Consider the following 25,988-nt stretch of genomic DNA (forward strand, 5'->3'; position numbering starts at 1 on the left):
CACCTGTCCTTGGGGAACGTACTATTGGAAGGTTATGCCTTTTGGTTTAAAGAATGCAGGGGCTACTTATCAAAGAGAAATGACAACAATCTGTCATGACATGATGCACACATTTATGGAAGATTACGTGCATGATTTACTAGCTAAATCCTTCACTCAAGCGGAACATCTCAGCATCCTAACAAAGATCTTTGATCGATTGGAGAAATTCCAAGTTAGGCTCAACCCTAAGAAGTGTGTCTTCAGGGTCACATTAGGCAAGTTACTAGGCTACATAGTCTTAGCTAAAGGTATTGAAGTAGATTCAGCAAATGTACAAGCCATTATGGAGATGCCACCACCAAAGAATATCAGTCAACTTAGATCTCTACAAGGACGACTTCAATCAATCAGGCGATTCATCGCTCAACTAGCAGATAAAAGTCTACCATTCAATCATTTACTACACAAAAATGTGCCATTCAGATGGGAGACCAAGTGTGCAGAATCTTTTTATCAAATCAAACAGTACCTGATGAATCCACCAGTTCTAGTACCTCCAGTCGCAGGAAAGCCACTTATCCTAAATATCTCAACAACAGATATATCGCTGGGGGCACTATTGGCACAAGAAGATCAATAAGGAAAGGAACGAGCCATCTACTACATCAGTAGGACATTGAATGGCTATGAACTCAACTATACAATCATTGAAAAGGCTTGCCTAACAGTGGTCTTCACATCTCAGAAGTTCCGACATTATATGCTAGCACACACCATTAAGCTAGTAGCAAAAATTGATCCTCTCAAATATCTACTCAACAAAGCAGCTCTTACTGGACAATTGGCTAAATGGGTCATGATTCTCAGTGAATTTGACATCCAATACATAGAAAGACAAGCCATCAAAGGACAAGCAATTGCAGATCAACTAGCTGAAGGGCCGCTACCAGGCAAACAAACTATGGAGATTGAATTTCCAGACAGGGACGTTCTTGTTCTTTCTACCAAACAATGGACTCTATACTTTGACGGATCCTACACACAACATGGTTCAGGTGCTAGCATTCTTTTCATCACTCCTGAAGGACACACTATACCAAGATCATATAGGCTTATGTTCCCATGCATGAATAATGTGGCTGAATATGAGGCATTCGTTATAGGCATCAAAATGGCCATAGAATGGAAAATCACAGAGTTAGTGGTCTATGGAGACTCACAACTAGTCGTCAATCAAATCAACAATGACTATCAGACAAAGGATGACAAGCTGCTACCCTACAAACGAATGGTGGATGACTTCAAACAATATTTTATGCACATCACCTTCAAGCAGATACCAAGGTTGAACAACAAAGCAGCCGATGCCATGGCTACTATCGCTTCATTACTACAAATTCCAGAGCAATAGAGTCGTTATGAGTTCCTGGTAGAGCAACTGTTCTCCCCAACCTATGACCACTCTGAATCCCATGTTATCTATGCCTTGACTGGTTCAGATTCTCCATTATATGGAGCGATATACGACTACCTTAAGAACAATATCTTACCCATTGACCAATCCCGTAACTAGAAACATAATTTTATCCGGCAAGCTGCCCGTTATACCCTTACCGCTGATACTTTGTACCGTTGAGGTCTAGATGGTACTCTTCTTCATTGCCTTGATCGTAATGATTCTGATTCTGCTTTACACAAGCTTCACGAAGGTATTTGTGGAACACATTCAAGTGGGACTACTCTTGCTAAAAAGCTTCTAAGGATGGGATACTATTGGCCTACAATGGAGAAAGATTCCTACCACTTCACCAAGAAATGTCCTAAATGCTAGATCCATGGCAATCTGATACAACCAGCACAGGAACTGCAGCCATTTACAACATCTTGGCCCTTTTGTCAGTGGGGACTAGACTTAGTCAGCAAAATTCATCCTTCATCTTCAAATGGACACAAGTTCATTATAACCGCTACAAAATACTTTACCAAATGGATAGAAGCAGTTCCCATGACCACAATAACTGGGAAACAAATTGCCTCTTTTATCCTAAATTATTTGATCTGCAGATATGGTATTCCAAGTTCAATCATCACGGATAATGGACGACCTTTCAAAAACCAAGATGTACAAGAACTATGTGAAAAATTCAAAATCCAACATCGGTTCTCTACACCTTACCCATAGGGAAATGGTTAAGCAGAAGCATCTAACAAGACAATACTAAAAATCCTAAAGAAAACAGTGAATGATGCAGGCAAAGATTCGCATGTACAACTTAACCCAACACTTTGGGCATACAGAACCAGCATCTGCACGCCTACAGGAGCAACACCATACTCATTGGTATATGGATCAGAAGCCATTTTACCCCTGGAGGTAGAAATCCCATCTCTTAGAGTCTCTTTGAAAGGTTTAATCCCAGATGAAAAGTATCGAGTTAACCAACTGCAAGAACTTGAACTATTAGATGAAAGACGTCAGCATGCTTACACTCAACTCAAAGCATATATATTTAAAAAATCTTCCCAAAGGCTTGAGAGCTAAAAGATCATCGGCCAAAAGTATCATGTCGAGCATCTCAGAAAAAGTTTCACCGAAAGAATAGTTTCATCGAAATAAAGCATAAAGTGTAAAACAATAAGTTAAGATGACTTCGGCAGAATATCTCTTTCAGTAAATGAAAGAGATTACTCATCGATATTACAGTTTCATCGAAAAGCGAAAGGCCAACAAAAGGTAAAGTCGAGGAAATAAAATTGCCGAGGAAACTTAAAAAACATTCATCGAAGAGCAAATCTTATCGATAATAATATGTTGATAAAAACAGAGGGGTTTTATCGATAAGAGAAAGAGAGATCATAGAAAAAAGACAGTAACACATGACAGCTTGAAAGCTTCCTGTTATACTAATTTTTGATGGAATACATAATATAATCAGTCGTCTTTTCTTTGCATATGTGCTTCAGATTATTTGATTCGTTGTTGGCAATTGCTTGTGATATTATCTAAAGGAGATAAGGTTATTCATGTTCTTTGAGTGAAATTTATGTTGTATGTTATAAGGTTGAAATAAAAGTTCTGCTTGTGAATTATAATTGTTCTTTGCAGTGCCTACTTGAGTGGTCCCTTAAAGGTAGGGTTAAATTCATTCAAGCAACTTATGATATAGGCATTCAATTGATCTCATAAGAAATAGTAACTGACAGATCCATAAAGGGGTGGGTTTAAAAAACTGTCTCACAAGTTCACACAATAAGTCCTAAGGAAATATAAGGACTCTGTAGCCCAGACAACAAAGAAGGCACTGACCATTTATAAATTACACTTATCACCATACTCATCACATGTTATTTTAAAAGCAATAGGAGTAATTGAGTAGGAAACATAGAGTAAGTTGGCAGTAGTGTATACATAGATCAAATAGCTTCTACAACAACAATCTTGAACTCATCTGCTATATCTCCATCCTAGGAATTTATGCCATTCTGAGATAGGAGGAAGCCAGATCAAGATACTTAATCTGCTATAAAAGGCACTAGTCATTGAAAACAACTAGTGAATAGGTATACCTGCCTAGGTCCTACAGAGCTTAAAGAGAGAGAGTTAGTAACCAAATAGGTTCACTCTATAAGTTGGCCAAGTCAATTGGAGGGTTTGATCATAGGAGTTGGCATTTCCTTAGAACCTATCCAATCTGTTGATTTGAGACCCAACATGATGCAGGCAAAGCTTGGCATGTACAACTTAACCCAACACTTTGGGCATATAGAACCAGCATCTGCACGCCTATAGGAGCAACACCATACTCATTGGTATATGGATCAGAAGCCATTTTACCCCTGGAGGTAGAAATCCCATCTCTTAGAGTCTCTTTGAAAGGTTTAATCCCAAATGAAAAGTATCGAGTTAATCGACTGCAAGAACTTGAACTATTAGATGAAAGACATCAGCATGCTTACACTCATCTCAAAGCATATCAGCAATGCATGTGCCGCAGCTATAACCACAAAGTCATTCCTCGAATCTTCAAAATTGGCGACCTCGTACTCAAAGAAAATCCTAAAAACTAGCAAGATCGGGAAAAGAAAAGAAAATTTGAGCCTAACTGGTTAGGTCCCTATGTCATCATATCGGCCTATGGATCAGGTGCATATCAGCTAACAACTTCAGAAGGAGATGTGCTCAAAGAACCAACTAACAACAGTCACCTGAAGAAATACTATACCTAAGGAAGTCTAATGCATGGAAAAGTCAAAAAATCAAAAACAATCAAAAAATCAAGAAAAAGCAAATAACAAGGTACAATAAAAGCAACTGGTGAAAACCTGGTAACAGGCACTATTGTGAGTGGATGGCTCCTTTATCTATATCCGCATTCTTCTCTTCACCATAAAACACTATCGGCCATTGCCTGACACTTAGCAAATATCCATTCAGGATATACTTAGTGTAGTCACTATCCTGGTCCATCCATATATCCTTTTTACCACCTTCCACCATGGCTTGGAAATCACTGTACATATCCACATCAAGAGGCACACTTAGCTAGGGGCAATAAATCGTCAAAACTTGCAAACACATTCAAGACATTCTGCAAAACTCAAGAACCTAAACATCCAATGAACAAAACTGAACTTCATCGCAAAAGCAACAACAAAGCATCACAAGAAATACCAAAGATGGATGATTTTTTGAAGTAATAAATGTTGCATTATAGCATAAAAACTTGACTATTTTTGCATTTTGAACTTTTTAAATTATTGGATTCTCTGTATTTTCTCACTAAAAGCTTCAAAAGCTAGAGATCATGGGGGAACTCCAATATTTTCTTAGTCTTCTGTCTAGGAAGCGATCCTTTGTACTGTGTAAATACTTGTCTCAAGATGTGATTCAAAGCATATCACTGAAGACATGAATCCACTTTGCGCATACAAATGGTTTAATCTTGTCTGTTTATACGCAATCCACACTCTACTCATCCTGGTTCAATTATACCTTGACGCTTGTGCTATCTTGCAAAATCAAACATCATGTAAATTTTTCTCAGGTCATTATGGTTCAATTATACCATTATGCTTGTATAAATTTTCAACATATCCCAAAATCAAATCAATGCTCAATGATGATACATATATCGAAAGCAAATAAACATGTGGCTATATCGGATGACAAATGCAGAATAAGGATGCTCCAAAAACAATTAGTTGCATATCATTTACAATTAATTGCATATCATTTTACAATTAGTTGCATATCATATCGTACATCTCATTTTCAAGATATCATTCATCATTGCATCCCTCGCATGCATATTTATCACATCATCATGGAATCTTTCTTCACTTTCATATCTTCATCATTCTTCTAAACTATCTTCATCATTCTTCCAAACTATCTTCTATCATTCTTCCAAACTATCTTCTATCATGTCTTATACAGGATGTATCTTTCCTGAAACCAGATGTTTTGATCAGCTCTTATACAGGATATATCATTCCTGAAACCAGATGTTTGATCAGCTCTTATACAAGATATATTGTTCCTAAAACTAGGCGTTTTGATCCGTCTTATACAGGATATATCGTTCCTGAAACCAGACACTCGATCAACCATGTCTTATACAGGTGGTATCATTCTTGAAACTAGATGCTCGATCATCCATATCTTATATAGATGGTATCATTCCTAAAACTAGACGCTCGATCATTCATGTCTTATATAGGAGGTGTCATACCTGAAACCAGACTTGATCTCATTCCAATCAATCTAATCAATCTTATCAAACCCATGCATGCCATCACTATCCACTCTTCTATCTTTCAAACAACATTCTTCTTCTTTCGAGAGATCATTCATGCCTTTAGTGCACAAACGATCTCCCGAGGGGGCATTATCATATCAAATCTCGACATCAATTTCATATCAACATTAGTCCATATCAGCTTTTCATATCAAAACAATTCTTCATATCTGGGGCATCATCAATATCATTCATCAAATCTGGGGCATCATATCGATTTTTTATGTCAAATCAATTTTTCATATCCACAACATCATATCGACTTTTCATATCAAATCAATTTTTCATATCCACAACATCATATTGATCAAATTTTGACAGCATATCCGACAAATTTTCTTTGAATCAACATGTGCACACACGTCACTTCAAAGAGGGGCAAAATGTAGACGTATAAAAATGACCATATTCCTAAATGAATATTTTATGTTCATTTCTCTATTTAATTAAATCCAATTTAATTAAATTACCTATATTCCTCTATTTAGTTAAGTAAATTACTCAATTAAATTCACTATACCCATTTAATGAATAAATCATTTTATTCAATTAAATCCCTTCTATCCACTTTTAATTAAATTCAAATTTAATTAAATAGTTTACCCTAAATTGAATAAATCTATTTTATTTGATTTCCCCAAATTACAACCAAGTTGAATTAAATTAACTTTATTTCAATTAAATCCTATTATCTCTCCATCCACTTGCAAAATCCTACACCTCCCACTTGCATCCTAACCCTCTTCCTAACTTCTTCTAGAATCCATCTAATCCTAATTAATTAACCTAAACCCATCCATTATCCCTTTTCCCTAAATTTGAGGAGGTCACTTCTCAAATTTGGAGTAAAGTCTTCTAAAAGCATTAAAGCCTTTATCCATTCAACAAGCTAACTTGTTGAATACCCCCAAATTTGGAAGGACTCTTACAAATTTATCCCCAAAGTCTTCATAACCATTAATGGTTAACCCAAGGGTCTCATCAAGAATTTATTGCTTTGACCATAGTTATCCTTAATCCTTTGCACAAGAGTTTATCCTTTGGATAAAAGCTTTATCCAATGGATAACCCTAACTTAACCTTAAACCTTAACCCCTAGGGTAACCATGAGGTCTTCTCAAGCATTCAATGCTTTTTACTCCTCCTCTCAACCAACCTTATGTTGACAATTGTCACCATTTCAATGGTGCCAATTACAAACATGGATTCCCAACTTTCAAACTTGGCCCTTGATTAAACCTTTCAATCCTGGTCATCCATTGCCCTATTTTTGCTATAAATAGAGCTCTCATTCCTCCATTTTCATAGATTCAAGTCTTTAGCATCATACTTATGTTCAAATACATTCAAGCTTTCATATATCATTTATGCTCATCATTTAGCCTCTATTTTAACTAGGAATTAGTCTAAATATTCATGTTTAGAATACTTTCTTTATCATTTAGCTCAATCATAGACTAATATATCATGTTAGGATAGTATTTATACTAACCTTGTCATATTATAGCTATTTTATTGCATTTGTAACATCATGCATAGCTTAGGATGCATCTCATATTAAAATCAACAAAAGCATTCCTTGTTCTTGCATTTGCCATCCCTAAACCATTTTGCTCAGTGATCTGAGAGAAAAAACATTGGTTTGAGGGACCGTGCAAGATAGAGAACCATGGAACCATCATTGGGAAGCTGAGTCATACTTCATGACTCCATAGCTTGCACCATGAAGTCCTGTGGGTGTGTGAGCAAGGCTCCCTAGAGCTCCGTTTTTCACATTTTGAGTTCTATCGACCCGCTTTTCCCGCATACAATAAGCATGCTTATCTACATTGCATGTAATTTTTAATGATCATTTTGATAATATTGAGAATACCATTTATTCTCTATTTCTCCTCTTTTGTGCTATTCAATGTGCTCTTGATCTTGGCTACTTTCAACAAATTCTTACAGACAATATTGCCTTAAAAATAAATTAAGGATGATATAAACTAATGATTTATGACATGTTATAGGTAGATTCCAGTTACAAGTTCACTCTTTTAAAAAAAATATTTATATTAATTATTTATGTTTACTTTTCAATCAATTATAATTTTTTCTATTATATTTTATTGAGTGATAGTATTCCATAATGCATAACTTCCACGACAAATGATTCTAATAAATAGAGGGCTTCCAAGTTACTTAAAAAGGTAAACTACTCATTTTTTACAACTTTATTGGATATTTAAGTAAGAAAATCATAGAATCATTAGGAGTAGAGATAAGATATTTAATGAGAAGGTCATGTACAAAGATCAATTGTAGGGAAAGAAACTAGAAAAGGCACACATAAAACATATAGTGCTTGATGGAATCACTTAATAATAAAATCCCAAAGGTGCTAGAAAATTAAAATGTTAAACAAGAATAATAGTAGGTATCTCAAAATGATGTAAGAATATTTTCTAGGTTATGTAAATCCCTTGAGTGATACTCTCCATCATATTATATATGGTTTTTTATTACGGTTAAAACAGGTTTTGAAGGGACCCGAAACTGTTTACAAACATATTTTTTCTAGGATCTGGAATCCACTTAAAAAACACTCCCAACAAATAAACATAGGCAAACAATAGCCTAACATCAACAAACTAGAAGGATCAAAACATTAGAAAACCATCTACAAAAAGAATAGGTTGAATCCATCAAGCAACTTAGTTCATATTATCTAAAACAATGGGTTTTGAAAAAGATTTCATAACCTTGAGATGATATAGCAATAAGTTGTCCTTGCCTTTAATAGTCTCCATCTCAATAGGAGAGTAAGGAAAGAAGTCTTAAAAAAGGCAACAATAGCTCCCTTCTAGCCAAGAACAAGAGGAAGAGCAACATCAACCTCCTTATAGAAGAACCACACCTCTCCCATACAACCACACTCTACCTCAAGATGAGACAAAACCACCTCAACAGGAAAGGAAAGAGAGGGGACTAGTTGGAAAAGATAAAAACCCTCAACCTCACCCATAAGAAGGATCTTCAACTCCATAGGAGACCAATCCACCTCAATAGGAGAAACGTGATGGGAAGATAGGATAAAAATAATATAGGCCCTCATTAGATAAATAATAATAACTACAAATAGATCCCTTTCAATACCTGCAAGAGAAAACTTCCCCCCTAAAATGGAAGAAGAAACGCCAACCCAAAACACAAAATAACAAAAAATGCCCCTAGAAGATTAGGGGCACCAAGTAGAGCCTTGAGGACAAACCTACAAAGCCCCCTCATAGTCACTTGACATTTAAAAGGAATACCACCCAACCAACAACAACAAAGAAAATCAAAATGCAATGTGGGTATCTCTAAGAATAGGATAATAAAGGATATACCCACCACAAAAAAATCATTGAGCACAAAATAGATGAAAATATCTGAAGCACCAAAGATGAGAGTAGCAATGACAACTCTCTCCAAGCCAAAAGTTCCACAAGACTCTTTGTCAAAGCAGTAGAGGGAACAACCGGCCAAAACAACAACAAAGATTAGAACACCATTAACAAAATAGGGCACAAAATAGACCACAACGGAGTATTTGCAAAGGAAATATCTAGGAAGAGAAATCAGAGTGTCATCAAAAGACATGGTCAGAGGCTTAATGCTAAAAGAGCCCACATAAAGATGCACGACAATAAACCCAAAAAAGGCCTTAGAAGAGAAGTCCACCAAGTAACAGACCCCACGCAAGGCCAAACCAAAAAGGCCCATAAAGAAGTAAAGCCAACCCACAACATCCACAACAAAAACCACTCTAGCTGACACCTCCAAAACAACAGGACCCAACACCAAAGCAAAGACATCTACCATCCAAAGCAAGGAAAAGGTGAGAGCTGGCTAGAAGAAAACAAACCAAGAAAAAACACCCCTCACAACAACAAAAACACTGACCATTGTGCCTTCCATGTAAACCCCAATAGTGTTTGCCTCCAAAAAACCTCAATTATTGTGTGTGTGTGTGTGTGTGTGAGAGAGAGAGAGAGAGAGAGAGAGAGAGAGAGAGAGAGAGAGAGAGAGAGAGAGAGAGAGAGAGAGAGAGAGAGAGAGAGAGAGAGAGAGAGAATTTATAAATTAAGATTGAAGGTAAAAATCTAATTATTATACAATAATTCAAATATTAATAGAACAAAATTCATCCTCATCCCTTGCAATGTGCTCAACACCCAAAACCCTCATTGGTGCCCTCCTATACCCACTCCTGCCCATCATAGTTGGATTCTTCATACTATGTATTGTTGACTACCAAAATGTTATGAATAAGAAATGCAGGTAGAAACCATAAATAAGTGAGAGAAAGGCGTGAAAGAAGAGAGATTCTAGATGATAAAAAACTAAACTTGGGACTTGGTTCAATTTTTTCTAGGTAACAAAGCATTCCAAAACAAATGAATTTATAGGATGAAGGAAGATGATGGAACATTAAATGGCCATGAATTTGTTGAAGATTGTGGATGCATTCTTACTCTTAGTGACAACTATATTCATATATGACCCCTATTTTGTCACAATTGTAGCTCTGGATTGGTCTTATACAAATATGTTCGCTTTATGGCAAGTATGGTGTTAAAAGTAAGGTGTCTCAACCTTTGCAATTCAAAGCATTTAATTTTTTAATTAATTCATTATTTTATTTATATTATTGCCTAATAATGTCATTTCATTTAGTGAGACTTATTAGTGAGGTTGTATTCCTACTTGGAGATGACTATGACACACATGTAGAACATATGGATGTAGGCATACAACCTGGTGGACCACAACATGTAGCTATGTTGGTTCTATGTTCCAACTTATGACAAATTCTATGATAAGTTATGACAAAATCTTATGACACTTTGATGTAAGATAGTTTATGATGGTGTAAGAGCAGTTTATGATAAAATCTATGAAAAATGGCCACTAATAAGTGTTGATACCTATGCATGTAAGGGGTTTTCATGAATGTAGGAACTCTACATGTTGAGGGTATATTTCGCATGTAGGAAGGGCATTAGAATTGACATATTGTCTTATAGGTGCATGCTGATACTTTTCATGCAAGATGATTGCATGCATGCAAGTACCATGTATTTTAAGGAATTCATTACAACCATTAGATTCATGCATCATGGATCTTGGTGTCCATCTTGAGATATATCCTTATGAAATGTAAATACATAAATTGAATTATCTATTCATATCTTGTATGAGAAACTTTCTATGGGTACAATGATGCTACTGAAATAATTACAAAATCATGTTTGATTGAAGACTCCTAATAAAGAGTTTTGATATGAAAATTGTATTGTACATTATATTATTTACTATAATACAAAAGGGTTGTGCTTTTGGAGCGTGGGAATTTTCTCTTGAAAGGGTTGTTCCCATGTATATATTTGTCACTCTCATCTTCTTCTTTGATTATATTTTTATTTTTATGTGTATGTATCCCTTTGCAAGCCATACTAATTTCTCTATTATCTTTTTACTTAAATTTTCCAATATCTTCTTTATTCACTTTTTTTTCTTTCTTTTTGATACATAATATTGAACAATTGTTCTTTTTTCATAGAAGGTTTTTCTATTTTTATTTCTAGATTCTTTTTCTTTTTGAAATACGTCAACTAGAATTTTGTCTTTGATTCTTAATTCTTATCAATACTTTAACATTGTGTGATGCATTTAGACCCAATAGTTATTCACTTATATTCTCTTGTGCTAGTTTAATCTTATAAAAATATGTGGGTGTAGGGTAATTAAATGCATCATATGAGTTATCATGTAAAATCCACAATATAAATTTTCTTATTTTTTTCCTAATTTTGCATTCATTATCATAGTGATCTAACTTACCATAATAAAATTCAATCATTTAATATCCTCATTCTCTACCTTGGTCCCCTCTATAACTATTATTATGGTAGTTTCCTTTACCATAACCTTGATAAAATCATTGTTAGATCTAGTGGAATGATCCTTGTTTTATATTTGAGGTATTGTATGGATCACTAGAAATATGTCCTTGCAACCTACTCCCTCAGTGTTCTAGTCGCATAAGGACCTTCCATCCATGATTTGGGCCCTACTCCTCTTGAATCCATGCTACAACCTTATGTTAGCTAGTAAGCAAATATGGTTCCCATTAGTATTTTTTTGTCGATTACTTCTCCATGTTGGTTCTTGGCACTCATGTGCCAAATATCAATTTAGATCATGACCAATACTTTTGTCCTAGCCATGCCTTATCAATAATTTCTTTTTTCTCTAATCATTCATATAACTAGTGATTCATCATCTTCTTTAAATCTTATAGGGAAATCATTAGTTAGACAAGTCTATCCCATGTTTTTCAAATAGCTCAATAGTATCTTACCATTCATCATAGAGTTTTTTTGAAATTCTATGTGTTCAATATGATGCCTCACATTGTACCCTCTATGATTGGACATTAATTTCTTATAGATGTCCTTTATTAAAAAAGGCACACAAGATGTTTTTCCTTCTTGGTACTTAGAGGAAGTCTTTTTCTCATTCTTGTCTTTAGAATCTCCTATTATATTTTTTATATACCCAATTCTAAATTTAATTCATCTATTTATTCATTTTCACCAAATTATTTCCTCCAAGAGTGAGCTTATATGTGAGCTGGTAGCTCTAACTCTTCATTATAGATAGTAAATTCTTGTCCATCTATTGTAGCCTTGATTTGTGGTTTTAAATAGAACGTAAACTATTCTCTTCTCTATTTATCAATTATTCATATTGTTTCACTTATGCATTTCTCTCTTGTATCATTTTTCTCATTTTATTGACACTTTTAGTAGGGACATTAAGAGTATTAAAGTTTGTCCAAAATAGTTTTTTTTTTTTTTTTTTCTCATCCCACACCTTGTCATATTTTGGACTCATTTTAATATACCATTTTTGGACTTCATCTCTTAATATTTCTACAAGTTTAGTAACTTTGTTTCCTTCTCATCTATGTGAGATATAATTCAATGATATTATAAGATAAATAGGTGCTCACTTGCATCCTTCCCATCTTGATCAAACATAGAGAGTTTAATCCCATTTATATAACCATTAGGTGTATCTGATTTATTTCTTTGTTGTTTAGGGATTTTCCTTCTACCTAATTGACATTTAAACCTTTTATCTCTCTCTTTATTTAATCCCCAAGTCTTCTTTGTCTAGCTTTTCTTTGTTGTTTCACTGACCTTTGTCTTTTACCTTTATTTCGAGGAAATTGAATTTTCAATTATTCTTTGTCGAGCATCTTCTTTAAATTATTTACATAATCTCTTTTTTTCCTCATTCTTTATAACCTTAGTAAGGAGTCAATAATTATTTCTTCTAGGTAAACTCTTCTTGTCTTATTTGGAATAAGGTGAATCTTGGTTTTGGAGTTTAATCTCTTCAAGGTGCCTTTTCATCTTTCGAGATGTAATTTTGTTTACTTTATCATTTTTAATAACATCTTCTAACATATTTCTTTAATTGTTTCACTTGTATCCATGGATAACGCCTTTCATAGATCCCTTATATCATCTTTTTCACTTTCTTTTATTTTTCTTGGAACTCCAAATCTCACATCATTTTCTCTTTTAAAGTGAATGCATATATAGTCCTAGCTTATTTTCTACAACAACTTTAAAAGCTAAGAGTCATATTTATAGATTCAACTTCAAACATAGAAAACTATTTATGAAGGACAGTAAGAAGACTAAAGATAAATAATGGGGTGAACTCACAAAGCTGGTTCCCACTTTTTGGTACATCCTGATTTTTGCTAAAATCATACATTTTTTGGAAAATATAATTATTTAAGCTTTAAGAGGTCCCATTTGAAGTAATTAATTCAAGAGAGTTAGATCAAAGGCTCTTAGATCAAAATTTCTTGGATAGAACCTCTCTACTTCTAAATCATACTTGCAATGGAGTCTCCTTTGCATCTATCAAATGCTGATAAAAAACCAATTTTACATTAGCTTTTGAGGGGTCAGACGAATTCATTTAGAAGTTTTGTTTTCTTAAGGATTTAGTCCTTATTATAAGCTTTCCAAATAGTATAATTTTAAATATATTTAAGTTTATTAATATATTTTTATTTTATTTTTTATGAATGTAGGTTTTTCGCCGAACATGAACTTCTTTGTTTAATGCATTGGGAAAAATAGCAAACTAATTCAAAAAAATTCTGAAAAATATCTATGCCCTAGGTATTGATGTCTTCTTTCTAACAAAAAAAATAAAACTTAGTTTTGATATATATAGAGCAAGTTATGTGTTCAAACATACACCTTGTAGCATCGTAAATTGTACGCACTTGCTAGGGTGGTACAATTTCACACCTAGTTTAGCACCCGCCTTGGCGCATTTTGCATTTTGCATTGCATTTCCCCTTTAGCACTTAATTAATTAAATTAATTAGGTCTAGGGTTCTATTTTATCATCTCCCATATCATAAAGTTGGGCCCTTTTCATTAAAGTGTGCCCCTTTCATTTTATTCTTCCAATACATCATTTAATCTAAAACCCTAATTAGGTCCTATTTTGAACTTGGGGGTTTGATTTCCGGGGTCAAAACATCTCAAAATCACCTTTAACTTCGGGATTCTCTCTAAAATCATCATATCCGACGGCCCTGAAAATTTGGCGAAAAGTTGTCGGGACCATGGCGCCCGGAGTGCACACGGTCCCAGACATTTTTCCCAAAATTTTAGGAGCGCGATCCAATCATAAAATAAAGCTTAACCCCAAGAAATTGGCTGGAGATTCAATCTCTAGGTCGGCCAAAAGTTGAAATTAAGACCTAGGGTTTCATATATAAGAGCTCTCTTTCTTCATTTGAAAGGAGGCGAATTTTGGTTTAAAAGGACCTTCTATGCAGCGAAAGAGCAGATCTTTGAAGACTTCAACAACATTCAACATCCATCCATCAAGCATCCATCAATTTCATTCATCCATTTAGGGCTTTGCAGGCATTGAAGAGCAATAAGGGATCACCGACTGAAGATTGGCTTGTACCCCTCCCTTGGGGTTGGGTATGATTTCATGTTGTTTTCATGTCTTTGCATAAGCCTCATTATATCATTTGTATTCATGCTTTAGATCACTTTGCATCTTGATTTGGAGCATTTACATTATCATTTACAAGCAATTAGGGTTTACTTTCTAGGTTGCTCTAGTTTGCTTATTTGCATTTTAGGATCTTGCACACACACAAGGTCTGCACACACATTACTTTTACAATACAACTTGGCTATTTGTGGAGGTGGAAATCACCAAAGCAGGGGTTTGACTAAGGCAAAACCCTATATAGCCGCCCACCATACCTTTTCAGATATAAGTGTAGGTTTCGGGGTTCAGACGATGCCGCAAGTTGCAGATCCAACGGAAGCGGACCGAGATAGAACAACACACCAAATTCCAGCCCAAAAAGCTAGGACAGGGGCGTGGGGCGCCCTGGTCCTGCCAGGACAGGGGCGCTGGGCGCCCTGGTCCTCCTGTCAGACAGCAAGTTTCAGCATTTCCGACAGCTTTTTAGGTTGCAAAACAACAGTTTCAGGAGCAGAATCAAGACAGTGGCGCCCGCGCCCCCGTCCCGAACATTTTCACTCAGATTTTAACTCCTGGTACACATATGCATTCTTATCTTGTCCTTGTGTTTACAACTTTCCATTGTTTAATCTCAATTCTGCAATCTTGTTACTAGTTCATACTTACACTTTAGGGTTAATAGTTGAACTTGCATCATTCTATCTATCATTTTCAAGAAAGGAATAGAAATCCTAATAGGTAGCCCGTGGCTCTCTCTTCCACAAAAAGAAGTAGCCAATTGTGTGATACCTCTAGGGTCTTTCGTATTCCACAAGTGTGTGATTGAAAGTGAAATTAGGACATGTTTGCTTAGTGTCACTTTTTCCCCCACACACACCTATATCTAAATTATAATTAGTCGGACTTCAAAACTTAATAAAATAAAAAGTATTCAACATATCACTATCAAACCAACTGCATGCCCTGGGTATTGATGTTACAAACCAAAATTTAAAAGAGATAAGTTTTTATCATTTATAAAAAAAATTTTATACATTTTGGGATGCACATCACTCTTAAAAACTGTCGTTTCCTGTAAAAAACTACTTTTGAGGGAGATGGAAAAATCAATAAAATTTTATTCAAAAAAATTTGAAAAAAATATATTTAGAATCTACAAAAAGGATGTTACAAATCACTAGTTTACATCATCTTCAAATTCTTAACGATTTAAAAGTTATAGGTGTTGGAAAGTGAAGGTTTTTTGCAAAATGTTCATCTAAGTGTCAAAGTTGGTCAAAAAGTGGGAACCAGTATTGTGAGTTCACCCAATGACTCTCACTTCCACATCAGAAATATTGAACTTGACATGGAGCTTGCTAAAGATATTTATATATTATTAAATTGATTGACTTATAACTTAATTGAGTTGCATCCATTGATCTAACATATTCTATACATATTTTTTCAACATAATAATTTTACAGTCCTCCCACGCATGGCCTCCAACTCCCAAATTTCAAACTTCACTATCCCATCCATTGCAAGTTGCAACATCTCCCATGCTAATGGCTCTCTTGCGAAAGGTTCCCCGGTCTACAAACTTATTATGGACATTTTTTATATGCCTTCCCTATAGAGCACCCAATCAGACACCTGTGTGGTGGATGCTTTAGTAAACTCCCCATTTAAGAGTTCCTTTGCAAATTAGCTCAAGAAACCCCCTAGTGACTCTTTGACTCCTATGTTTAAATACCTTCCTTGTGCTTCTATGGTCTTGGATTGCATACTTTGAGAAATACACTCTTATTGGTTATTTCAACTATCTCTAGTCAACTCTTCTAGCACTTCACTCTTGGATTTGAACCCGTGCTGGAACCCTTCGACATCTAGTAAGATGGAAATATACCCTTGTGTTGGGGTTTTTTGTTGCTTGTTTCAATTACACTGAGGATAAAGAAGTTATTCTATTTTAGGGCCCCTAGATTTGGGACTCCCATCCCTTATCTCTCTGCCCTTGGACCCCATATTTCAATCCCCTTACAGACCCTATTGAAGTGTCCCCTATGAGGGTCAAGCTTCCACAACGCCCTCTTCACTTTTGGTGCCAAGTTGCCTTTGTATGCATTGGAAAAATTCTTAACCACTTTATTAAAGTTGATCCCAACACCATTCTCTTCTCGTATACCTCCTTTGTGCAAATCTTAGTGGACTTGGACCTCTCCAAGCCACTTTCTGCTGAGATTTATCTCAAGGTTGGTGAACTTCAATAGAAGAAGTATGTGGATTATGAAGGTCTCTCATTTTGTTGTAGGCACTTCTTTTCTATTAGGCATCTTGTCTTGTCCTACTCACATGTGCCTTGTCCTCGCTCATTGCCCACTTGGTGGAATGATTTTGAGAGGTGTCGTCTTACATTTTTTTTTCTAGACTTTATTTTGAACTCTTCGACAAATTCAACTCCCCCTTCCCCAATGACTATCCCCACCTCTACAGCTTGTGGTTAGTCTTCCCTTGTGGCCCCCACCTAGGGAGCCTCAATTTCCCCAACGAATTTTGCTTTCTTGATTAATGTTCTACAGACTCCTTTGTGAGCTCTCTTGAGTACAAAGCTTATTCCTTCATTGGTCTTGTATTCTCTCTCCCCAAATTGCCAAGTTCTTATTATGAGTTTGGTAGCTTGGCTTTCGGACATGGTCTTGGCTTCAAAGGGTTCAACTAACATTGTTCTACTTGACTCACTTAATAAGGACTCTTCATGGATGGTTGTGCATCGCAAGAAAAGGGATCACTTCCTTTTGACCCATAGTTCTCAATGCACTCCTTTGGGCCCACCTCTTGGCCTCTATTCAAACTTCTCGTAAGGTTTTTTATTTTGTTTTAACGATGTTGTTTTGTTGTTACTACCTGGTGTAACTCTATTGTTCTTGTTGGGTCTCGTATGTACTTTGTTAGATTTGTAATGGTTTGGGGCCCTTCCCCACTTAATTTAATTAAAAAAAAAATTACACATGCCCCTTGGAATTGTTTCCATTGATTGCTCTCCCTATCTCTTGTTACAAGCATAATTTGATATTTTTTTCAATAGTCTAGGGCCAACTCTAACACATGGATCTTAGCCACCTAGATCTTTTAATGGTTGGAAAGATTAATTAAATTCCTTGAATATGACTCTAGGTTATATATCCAAAAGTCTATCTTCTAATATTCAATGGTGCCATCAAACTTTGGAATGGAAACTAGGGCCTTGAGAAACATGTAGATTAACTTATGTACATTGGAACCCATTTAAAAGGTTGCAACCAAATCTTGCATTCACACAATGTTAGATCTCTTCTTGAATTTACAAAGTTTGTTGGGGATTACTCAAATCTATCAATTACTGAATTTAAGTCTCTTCTCACTTTGTATCCCTCTTAGAAGCCATCTCAAAATGACAAGTAGATAGTTTTTTTAATTGAGGGTCTTGAAGTTGAATACCTTTTGTAGGTGTAATATTAGATACACAACTCCAATTTTAATGATATTAAAAAAAAAATGCTAATAAGGTAGATGTGTAAAGTTGATTAAAGAGGTGTTTAAAAATCAATAAAACTCCCAAACCCACTTTAAATGCATAAAGAATGAGATATAGTTTTTTTTAGTGTGATACTTGAAAACCAATGAAGATCTAGTGAGCGTAATAGATGGAATTTCTCAAGTAGAATAGAACTATAGGCTACAAATGAAGACCTAGAGATAATAACCATAGAAGTTTCTAAATTATAGGTTAGATCTAGATGGTAACAAAAGAAAATTAATTTGGTAAAATTAACTAAAACCTTTCAGAAAGCTTGATTCAAGGCTACGATCAAACAACTTTGATACAAAATGATATAATTATAGAAAAGAAGCTTACAATAGAAATTTTGCACAACAAAAATCATGCCAATACTTCTTCATATTGTGTGTTGTATATAGTCTAATAAAACAATTCTGCAAGAAGAAAGGATTGTCTAGATGGAAAGCAAATGAAAGATTCCAAAATAAACAAGTAAAAAGATGATAATCAACATACTATTCTACAACAAATTTCCAATCTTTTAACTAAGTCTTCTTAGAAGATAAAAGAAATAGCAACACATTTGGATTTGGTGCTTGAAATGAGTAGTGAATTTGATTTCTAAATGCTTGTTGATCATCTTAAACTATTTAGTCAAAGTAATTAATTTGACCTCCTTACATAGTTTAACATGTTAGGAATAATGGGATCTTGCAAATTTCAAACTAACACATCAACTAATCCCTTTTTAGTGTGAGAATTTATATGGTCTACCTTTTGGATTACACAAAGGGTAGAAGTTAAAGATTCAAAATAGAGTAGAGAATACTATTTTAATTCTAATTTTTGTATATTCAATTTTCAAGATTATTTCCAAATCTTGAAGTGCACATGTTCTAGAACATTTTATTCATTAACACTCACTCTCCAATTAGAGAACTAAATAGTCGATCCTCCTTATTTCTAAAAGTAATAAAATATATATTAATTATCTATTCAACTCCATTTTCTCAATCATTATTTTGTTTTAAAAGATATAATATATATACGTACAACTTATTAGATTGACCAAAACTAACTTTAAGAGTTGTATTTTCTCCTTTCTAATAATAAAATAATTTTTTTTTAAATTCTAGATATTTAATAAATTAAATATTAACTTTATCAAATTTTTTTTTAATAAGATATATCATTGAAATATATGAACCTACATTATATAAACTTTATCTTAATTCTTTAATAAATGATTAACATATATTATTAAGTTGGAACCTTTAAAAGTAAATCTGGAAGAAGTGCAAAATAGGTTAATACAACATTTTTTAACAAAATGGAAATCATCACCTGCCAACCCAGAAATCTGCAATTATAGAAAGCACATCTATCAGCCGAAACCCTGATGGCCACAGCTTGCCCTGATCCCTGCAATAAATCAACTCCAATTCATAACGTCGCCACGTAAAGTATTTTTCACTGACAGAAGAAAATTAAATTTAGTTTTTTTCCTATACCTGTGGTGCAGAATTTTCGAATGTAACTCCTTGGGCAATGAAATCCGTCCCCTCCACTATTACACTTCCACAGCCAAATGTTCCAGTCCCAATAATTTTCTCATCCTGCATATTCCAGTACATAACATAATCTAAGAATTCATTAGTAAATAGCCCATATCATTTTTAATTCAATTACATAATATTTTATTTTCTCTCATATTAATGGAAAAAAGGTGTAAGATCTAATTATATTCTATGATTCATCATTAGAATAATAAAAAACTGAGTAAGAATTGTTTTACAAGATAACGTTTTAATCACAAAAGATTTGTTTTACAAGATAACATTGTAAATCACACTCTATGAAACATCACTAGAATAATAGAAAACTGTGTAAGATTTGTTTTGCATCAATGTTTTTTATCACATACTATGATACTGTTGTGGAAACAGAAGCCTAAATACAAAAACTTAAATATTGCAGCACAAATTAGGTGCATAATAAAGAAAATTAAATGGGATAATAGAATAGCACATTTAAGACGATGATTTGCATGGTAAAACCTTGACAAAACGCCAAGGAAACATCTACAGGGCAAGATATCAGTGTTCTTATTGCTAGGAGAAAACAACTACAAACTCCATAACTACCACTATATCACTAGTACAATCTGAATTTGCAATTCATGACTCATCCTAACAATTGCTGTTACAATCTACAATCCACATCAATTGTCCTTGCAATCTACAATCCACATCAATTGTTCTTCAATCTACAATTCATATTACTACATTGCCTTGAAGACAACAAAGATATATAGACTATTTCTATATTACAATCAACACCCAACATAGAAATAATCTCTTAATTCCATTAAAAAAATTAGGAACATTCCCACGTGGTCTCTTTAATTCCATAAAAGAAATTAGAAATTTTCTAAGAAGGAAAAATAATTGTTATTCTAAAAGATAAGACTAAATTAAAAATTTATATTATCTTCTTTTATTATCATTAATCAACAATTATTGTTATTATCACAAAATTATTTTGCAAGAATATTTTAGATCACTCTATAATCCTATCAAAATAATAAAAAAACTTAAAAAAATATTAATACAAAACAAATCTAATGCCCAATGTTATAACTTTTAATTCATTAATGAAGTCTGTCCACATGATTAAAATTCAAGTGAAAACCTGAGGATGGGTGATTCGAGTAGCACAGTTGTTCCAAGTGAATATGGTTTTTTCTGGGCAAAATCCTAGCAGTGTAATGAAATTTTTCGTTTTGGGAATATAAAGAGGCTGCTCATAAACTCCGGGCATTATCTCAATCACCACACGCTTTGTGTTGTGAAGAGGAACAGCATCAATGGCTTCTTGCACGCCTTTATACTGACCACTACCATCTCTACCAACTCTCACCACATTCTTCTCTATCACAGGCTGAGCCATCTCACTATGCTCTAACAAATTTCAATTTTACTGCTCACAGATTAGTTACTATAATGTTTCAAACACGTCTATAAATAGGAATATATTGTGGGGAGGGGACTGAAAGTGTTGAAAGATTAGAGAGATGCGGGCATTTGTTTATGTGTGGTCTACTTTAGTTTAGAACAAATGCGATGAAGCACTACAACATAGATCCGACTGTTGTGATGATAACATTATTCGCACTTGTGTTCAATCCATCTATGAATAGATGGATAGTGGATAAAGATGTCGACTTAAGAAAAGTTCTCCAAGCTAGTGGACGCATGCAAATAAGATTCAACTTCCTCAAGCTTATCGATGCTTTTATTGAAAGGGGAGAATATAGGAGTTCAAATTTCTTTACTCTTAAATCATTTATAAGATTGTTTGGTTATTTGATATGGGAATATAAGTCTTACGTTTAAAAAGTTTTTAGTATAGAGTGAAGGTTTGAAGGGTATCTATTTTCGTCAAGGTATGATCCTAATTTCATCTTTTATGATTTTAGGGCTTTGCACTTAACAAGACTTGATCCCTAATAGGTTCATTCAAAACCATTCAACTTCTCTAATAGACTAAGCGTCGATTGGCTTTACCCTTTTTTTAAGAATCAACACATAATTGTAAACTAGCATACCTATATTCAAAAAAATCTATGTAGAAGACATTGGGAGATATCATTATTGATATGCATAATTTATTTTGTTTTTGTTATTTAACTTAACTCGAATTGAAACCTAAATGAACCTTAACTCAAACCTTAGCTTTTCTTAAAATAATTAATTAGTTTTGAACTTAACCTTTTTTTATGTATAGATAACAAGACAAATTATACAAGTACTAATTGCTAACAAATTTCATGCATCACTCATACATTTTGTCTTTCCTTCTTGAAATTTCCATGCATTTGCAAAATATTCTTTACAGAGATCAATCATGCTTGGAAAGTGGAGGCTTAACAACCCAATGTACATTCATACATTTATAGATTAAATCTCAGTCTCTATACGAGAAAGAAACATAAGCTTTTGAGATTTTTTATAGTCCTAATTACAATTCAATACTTGAACACTATTATGCCTTGCCCAGTGCTTCTGAGGTATGATTTAAACTTCATCCCTTATGATATTAGGATCTTGCAAAAGTAACAAGACTTGATCCCTAAGGGGTTCATTCGAAAATATTAAACTTCATTGGTTGACCAAGGGTCCATTTACTTTACCCTTTGATTTACAATTGAAACATAATTGTCAAATATAATAAAAAATGAAATATGTTTTTTAGATTTTAAAATAGGAAATTGATTACTTGTAGAATAGAAAATACAATACGACTTATAATGGTTTAGTTGTTTGTGAAGGTTGGTGTTGGTTTGTTATAGTTTAGAAATTGGTATATGATCCATTTTCTCTCTATCATATTTTTTCATTAGTTGTGTCTTCATTAGACATAAAGGTATCTGATCCCTTTTAAGGCATTGATTTCTATAGATTGCATTGGTCCTTTTTATAATTGTGTGTTCTCTCTACAAATATGTGCTTTGTAATTTGTATTTAACTTGTGATATTTGGGGAATGGTAGTATATATGCTCACCTTTAGGGGCTTGCCTTATGGAGATTGAATTTTGATATTATTATTTTTATGATCAAGTCCCAACAAAAAAAATAAAAAATGGAATAGATCCCTATAAATGTGTAGAGGTGATTAAAGTAATTCAAGTGTAGCATATGATTGTGTGTAGAGGCTTGTACAACTATGTAGATACTATAATCGATTCTATAGTGTAATGTTGCGCTTCTGCCTATTACTATTTGTTTTGTTGTGTTTTCTATTTTATATGTTAATTACAATTATATTTCCTTTGATAAACAATTACACAATCAATGTTTTATCATTTGGGCGTAGAAATGATAGATATAAAAAATAAATAGGTACCATATAACAGAAAAAATAGTTTTTGAGCATTCAAGATGCAATTAGACATGATGGTGTCTAAGGTTGTCAAATGAAGATAAATAATATGTAGTTGGGATGTTTAAGTTTGGAAAAGTCAAATGTGAAGTGGGGTATGTTATTATGGACAATTCCCATGCTAGATGGCCATAAAATATCTTGTAATGTTTGTTTAAGCAAACAAGCTAAGAGTAGTTGTTAAACATGACTAGGGGATTCACTTAGTAAATTAATTCTATATCATTTGCAATCATATATTCTTAAATAATACTCTTAATTTTTATTTCCACATCTATATCTTCAATTTTTAATACTCTTCTTAGGTACACAATCCCCATTAAAATGTCCTATATTTTTACCACATATTCTAGGTACCTATTTTTCAATATTTTTACACTTGCATTCATCTGTACTCATTATATATTTAACTATAAGTTTAATTTCCATCATTATCACATCCAACTTCAAATAAAAAAAGTCTTGAATGAATTTTTATAAAAGATTAGGAATATAAAATGTAATAATAATCTTTTTTATTATAGTAGTATTAGATTGATCTTGAAAACAAAATATAATCGAAAAAATTTAAGGGTGATTAAATTAATGTGACTAACTTTCTGTGTTTGGATAGAAAAACTAAATTGATGCTTATGCATAGACTAAAATACAAGAAGTGAGAAATACAAATATTCACCCATCACATATTTGTTGAACAAACAGGGATACTGAGAGGGGGTAGGGGGACTAAATCAGTATTCCCAAAAACAAAACATACTCTAATAATAATCTGAAAATTTTCTTAGATGTTCTTTAGCATGAATTGAAATGACCAATTAAAACAAAGAGCATATCATACACATCCAAAAGAGAGACACTAGATTTTTGTACGTGGAAAACACAAATGAGAAAAACTGTGCAGAGAGGGTTAACTCTCAAGATAATATAACTAGTTATATGGAATTACAAAAAGAGGTTCACTGTCATAGGGCTCACTTCTTGGATTACAACCGCTCACTGCTAGCAAGAAAGGAAATGAAATGAGAAATTTGCATCTACATATGCATGCAATTAGTTCCAATTAAGCTCAGACAACACACCAAATATTTGCAGTGGATTCGGTTAAGAAACTCTATAAAACACTCCACAATATGTCTACTCCAAAGCACTATAGCACAAGATCAACTGTTTTGTTGCTTACCACCTTGCTCTTCACTCACATACCTTCATTCCAAACTGACTCAAACAAATCCTCACTGTCCTTGTATACCTCACATTCTTCTCCAAACTTCTCTTCCTTCATATATCTCAATCATAATATGATCATGCATATATATGATTACAATAATAAGAATATTCATCAAGTCAGCCTTAACAATATTTCCCCAAATGATATTTTAAATGGTCAAATCAGAAACTACAATCATCGAAGCTAAACATTAACATAATCTCTCAAGGTCAGTTTGACCTGGAATAAGCACATCCTTGAAATTTTGCAATGACATGCTACCAGAGCACCATGATCACGATCCAACTCAAAATTATGAGGTTAATGACATGAATAACTAATTATCAATAGCATATCATCAAAAATCAAGAAACTGGAGCATGAAGATTTGCTTAATACCGCATAACCGAATATACTTCAGGAGTACGACATCTGGAGCATGACTTCCAGAGCATCAAAAACATGAATACAATAGTCTCAATTGATAACAACAATCATATCACAAATTGTACTACCATATCTTATCAAGAACCAAATGTAAAGGACTAAATTTATAAACTACATCATTGCATGAACAATTGAAGCATTGAAAAACTGATTGCCACAACCAACACCAACTCTCTCATCAGGATTAAAGTGTCCTCATACTAACAAAAGGATATTTCTAGAGCAATGAACATGTCTTTGACATATCAAAAACAACAACTAAATGCTACCATCTACAACATACATACCTATCTTCCACTTCTCTACAACACATCATACATATCTATCTTCTATTGCTCTACAATATACATCATACATATCTATCTTCTACTGCTCTACAATACACCCATAGCAATCCGGATCACCAGGTTTGACATCAATGACAACTATTGACGAGTATTGCTAACAATATCTACCCATCAAAACTTAAAAATTATGTTAATTTTATCATTTGACACAATCTGTTAAATAAAGTATATATTTAACCTCTACAAAAAGATATTTAAAGATGTTAAAAAAGCTCAAGTTTTTTTAATCATGTTTAAGTGAGACACTAAGTTGATGTATAAGATGTTGGTCATTTGGAGGAATTAATTATGTGTTGTGATTGATGTTTTGTCATTGATGCCAACACTAGTTGTTTGGATGCTTTACCGACACCCTTCTGGTCCCGATAGGTTGAGTAGTTTTTGGTTGGTTTGGATCCAGCATGATCCGATATGCTCCGGTATAGTTTGGTTATGGAATTGTCTTATTCATGATACTCATGTTTATATTCAGTAAGTTGGTTTTGGTCTGGTGATTGGATGCTGTCCTGTTTGTTTGGAAGCTTGGCTTGTGATTTTAGCGAGGGTTTCACCGACAGAGCTTTTGATGAAGATCTTTGATGATATGCATAAGTGGTGTTGGTGTAGCTTCTGGCGGAGATTCAGGATGTTGTTGGTGATCATGTTCGAGACTTGGTGGATGGAGATCATT

At 33.9% G+C, this 25,988-nt stretch overlaps 1 protein-coding gene across 1 annotated transcript in view; it reads right to left on the reverse strand.

The window, feature by feature from the left end:
* LOC131035136 (pectinesterase 31) overlaps nucleotides 1–21,371 on the reverse strand; it is a 41,306-nt gene extending 19,935 nt beyond the window's left edge. The window contains exons 1-3 of the mRNA XM_057966781.2: nucleotides 21,067–21,371; nucleotides 19,887–19,991; nucleotides 19,720–19,797 (exon numbers count right to left, since the gene is read on the reverse strand). Of these exons, the coding sequence (XP_057822764.2) occupies nucleotides 19,720–19,797; nucleotides 19,887–19,991; nucleotides 21,067–21,324 (441 nt within the window). The 5' untranslated portion in view covers nucleotides 21,325–21,371. The remainder of the gene's footprint in view (nucleotides 1–19,719; nucleotides 19,798–19,886; nucleotides 19,992–21,066) is intronic.
* Between the last annotated feature and the right edge of the window lie 4,617 nt (nucleotides 21,372–25,988).

Source organism: Cryptomeria japonica, chromosome 5, assembly GCF_030272615.1.
Source record: "Cryptomeria japonica chromosome 5, Sugi_1.0, whole genome shotgun sequence".
Classification (NCBI taxonomy): Eukaryota; Viridiplantae; Streptophyta; class Pinopsida; order Cupressales; family Cupressaceae; genus Cryptomeria; species Cryptomeria japonica.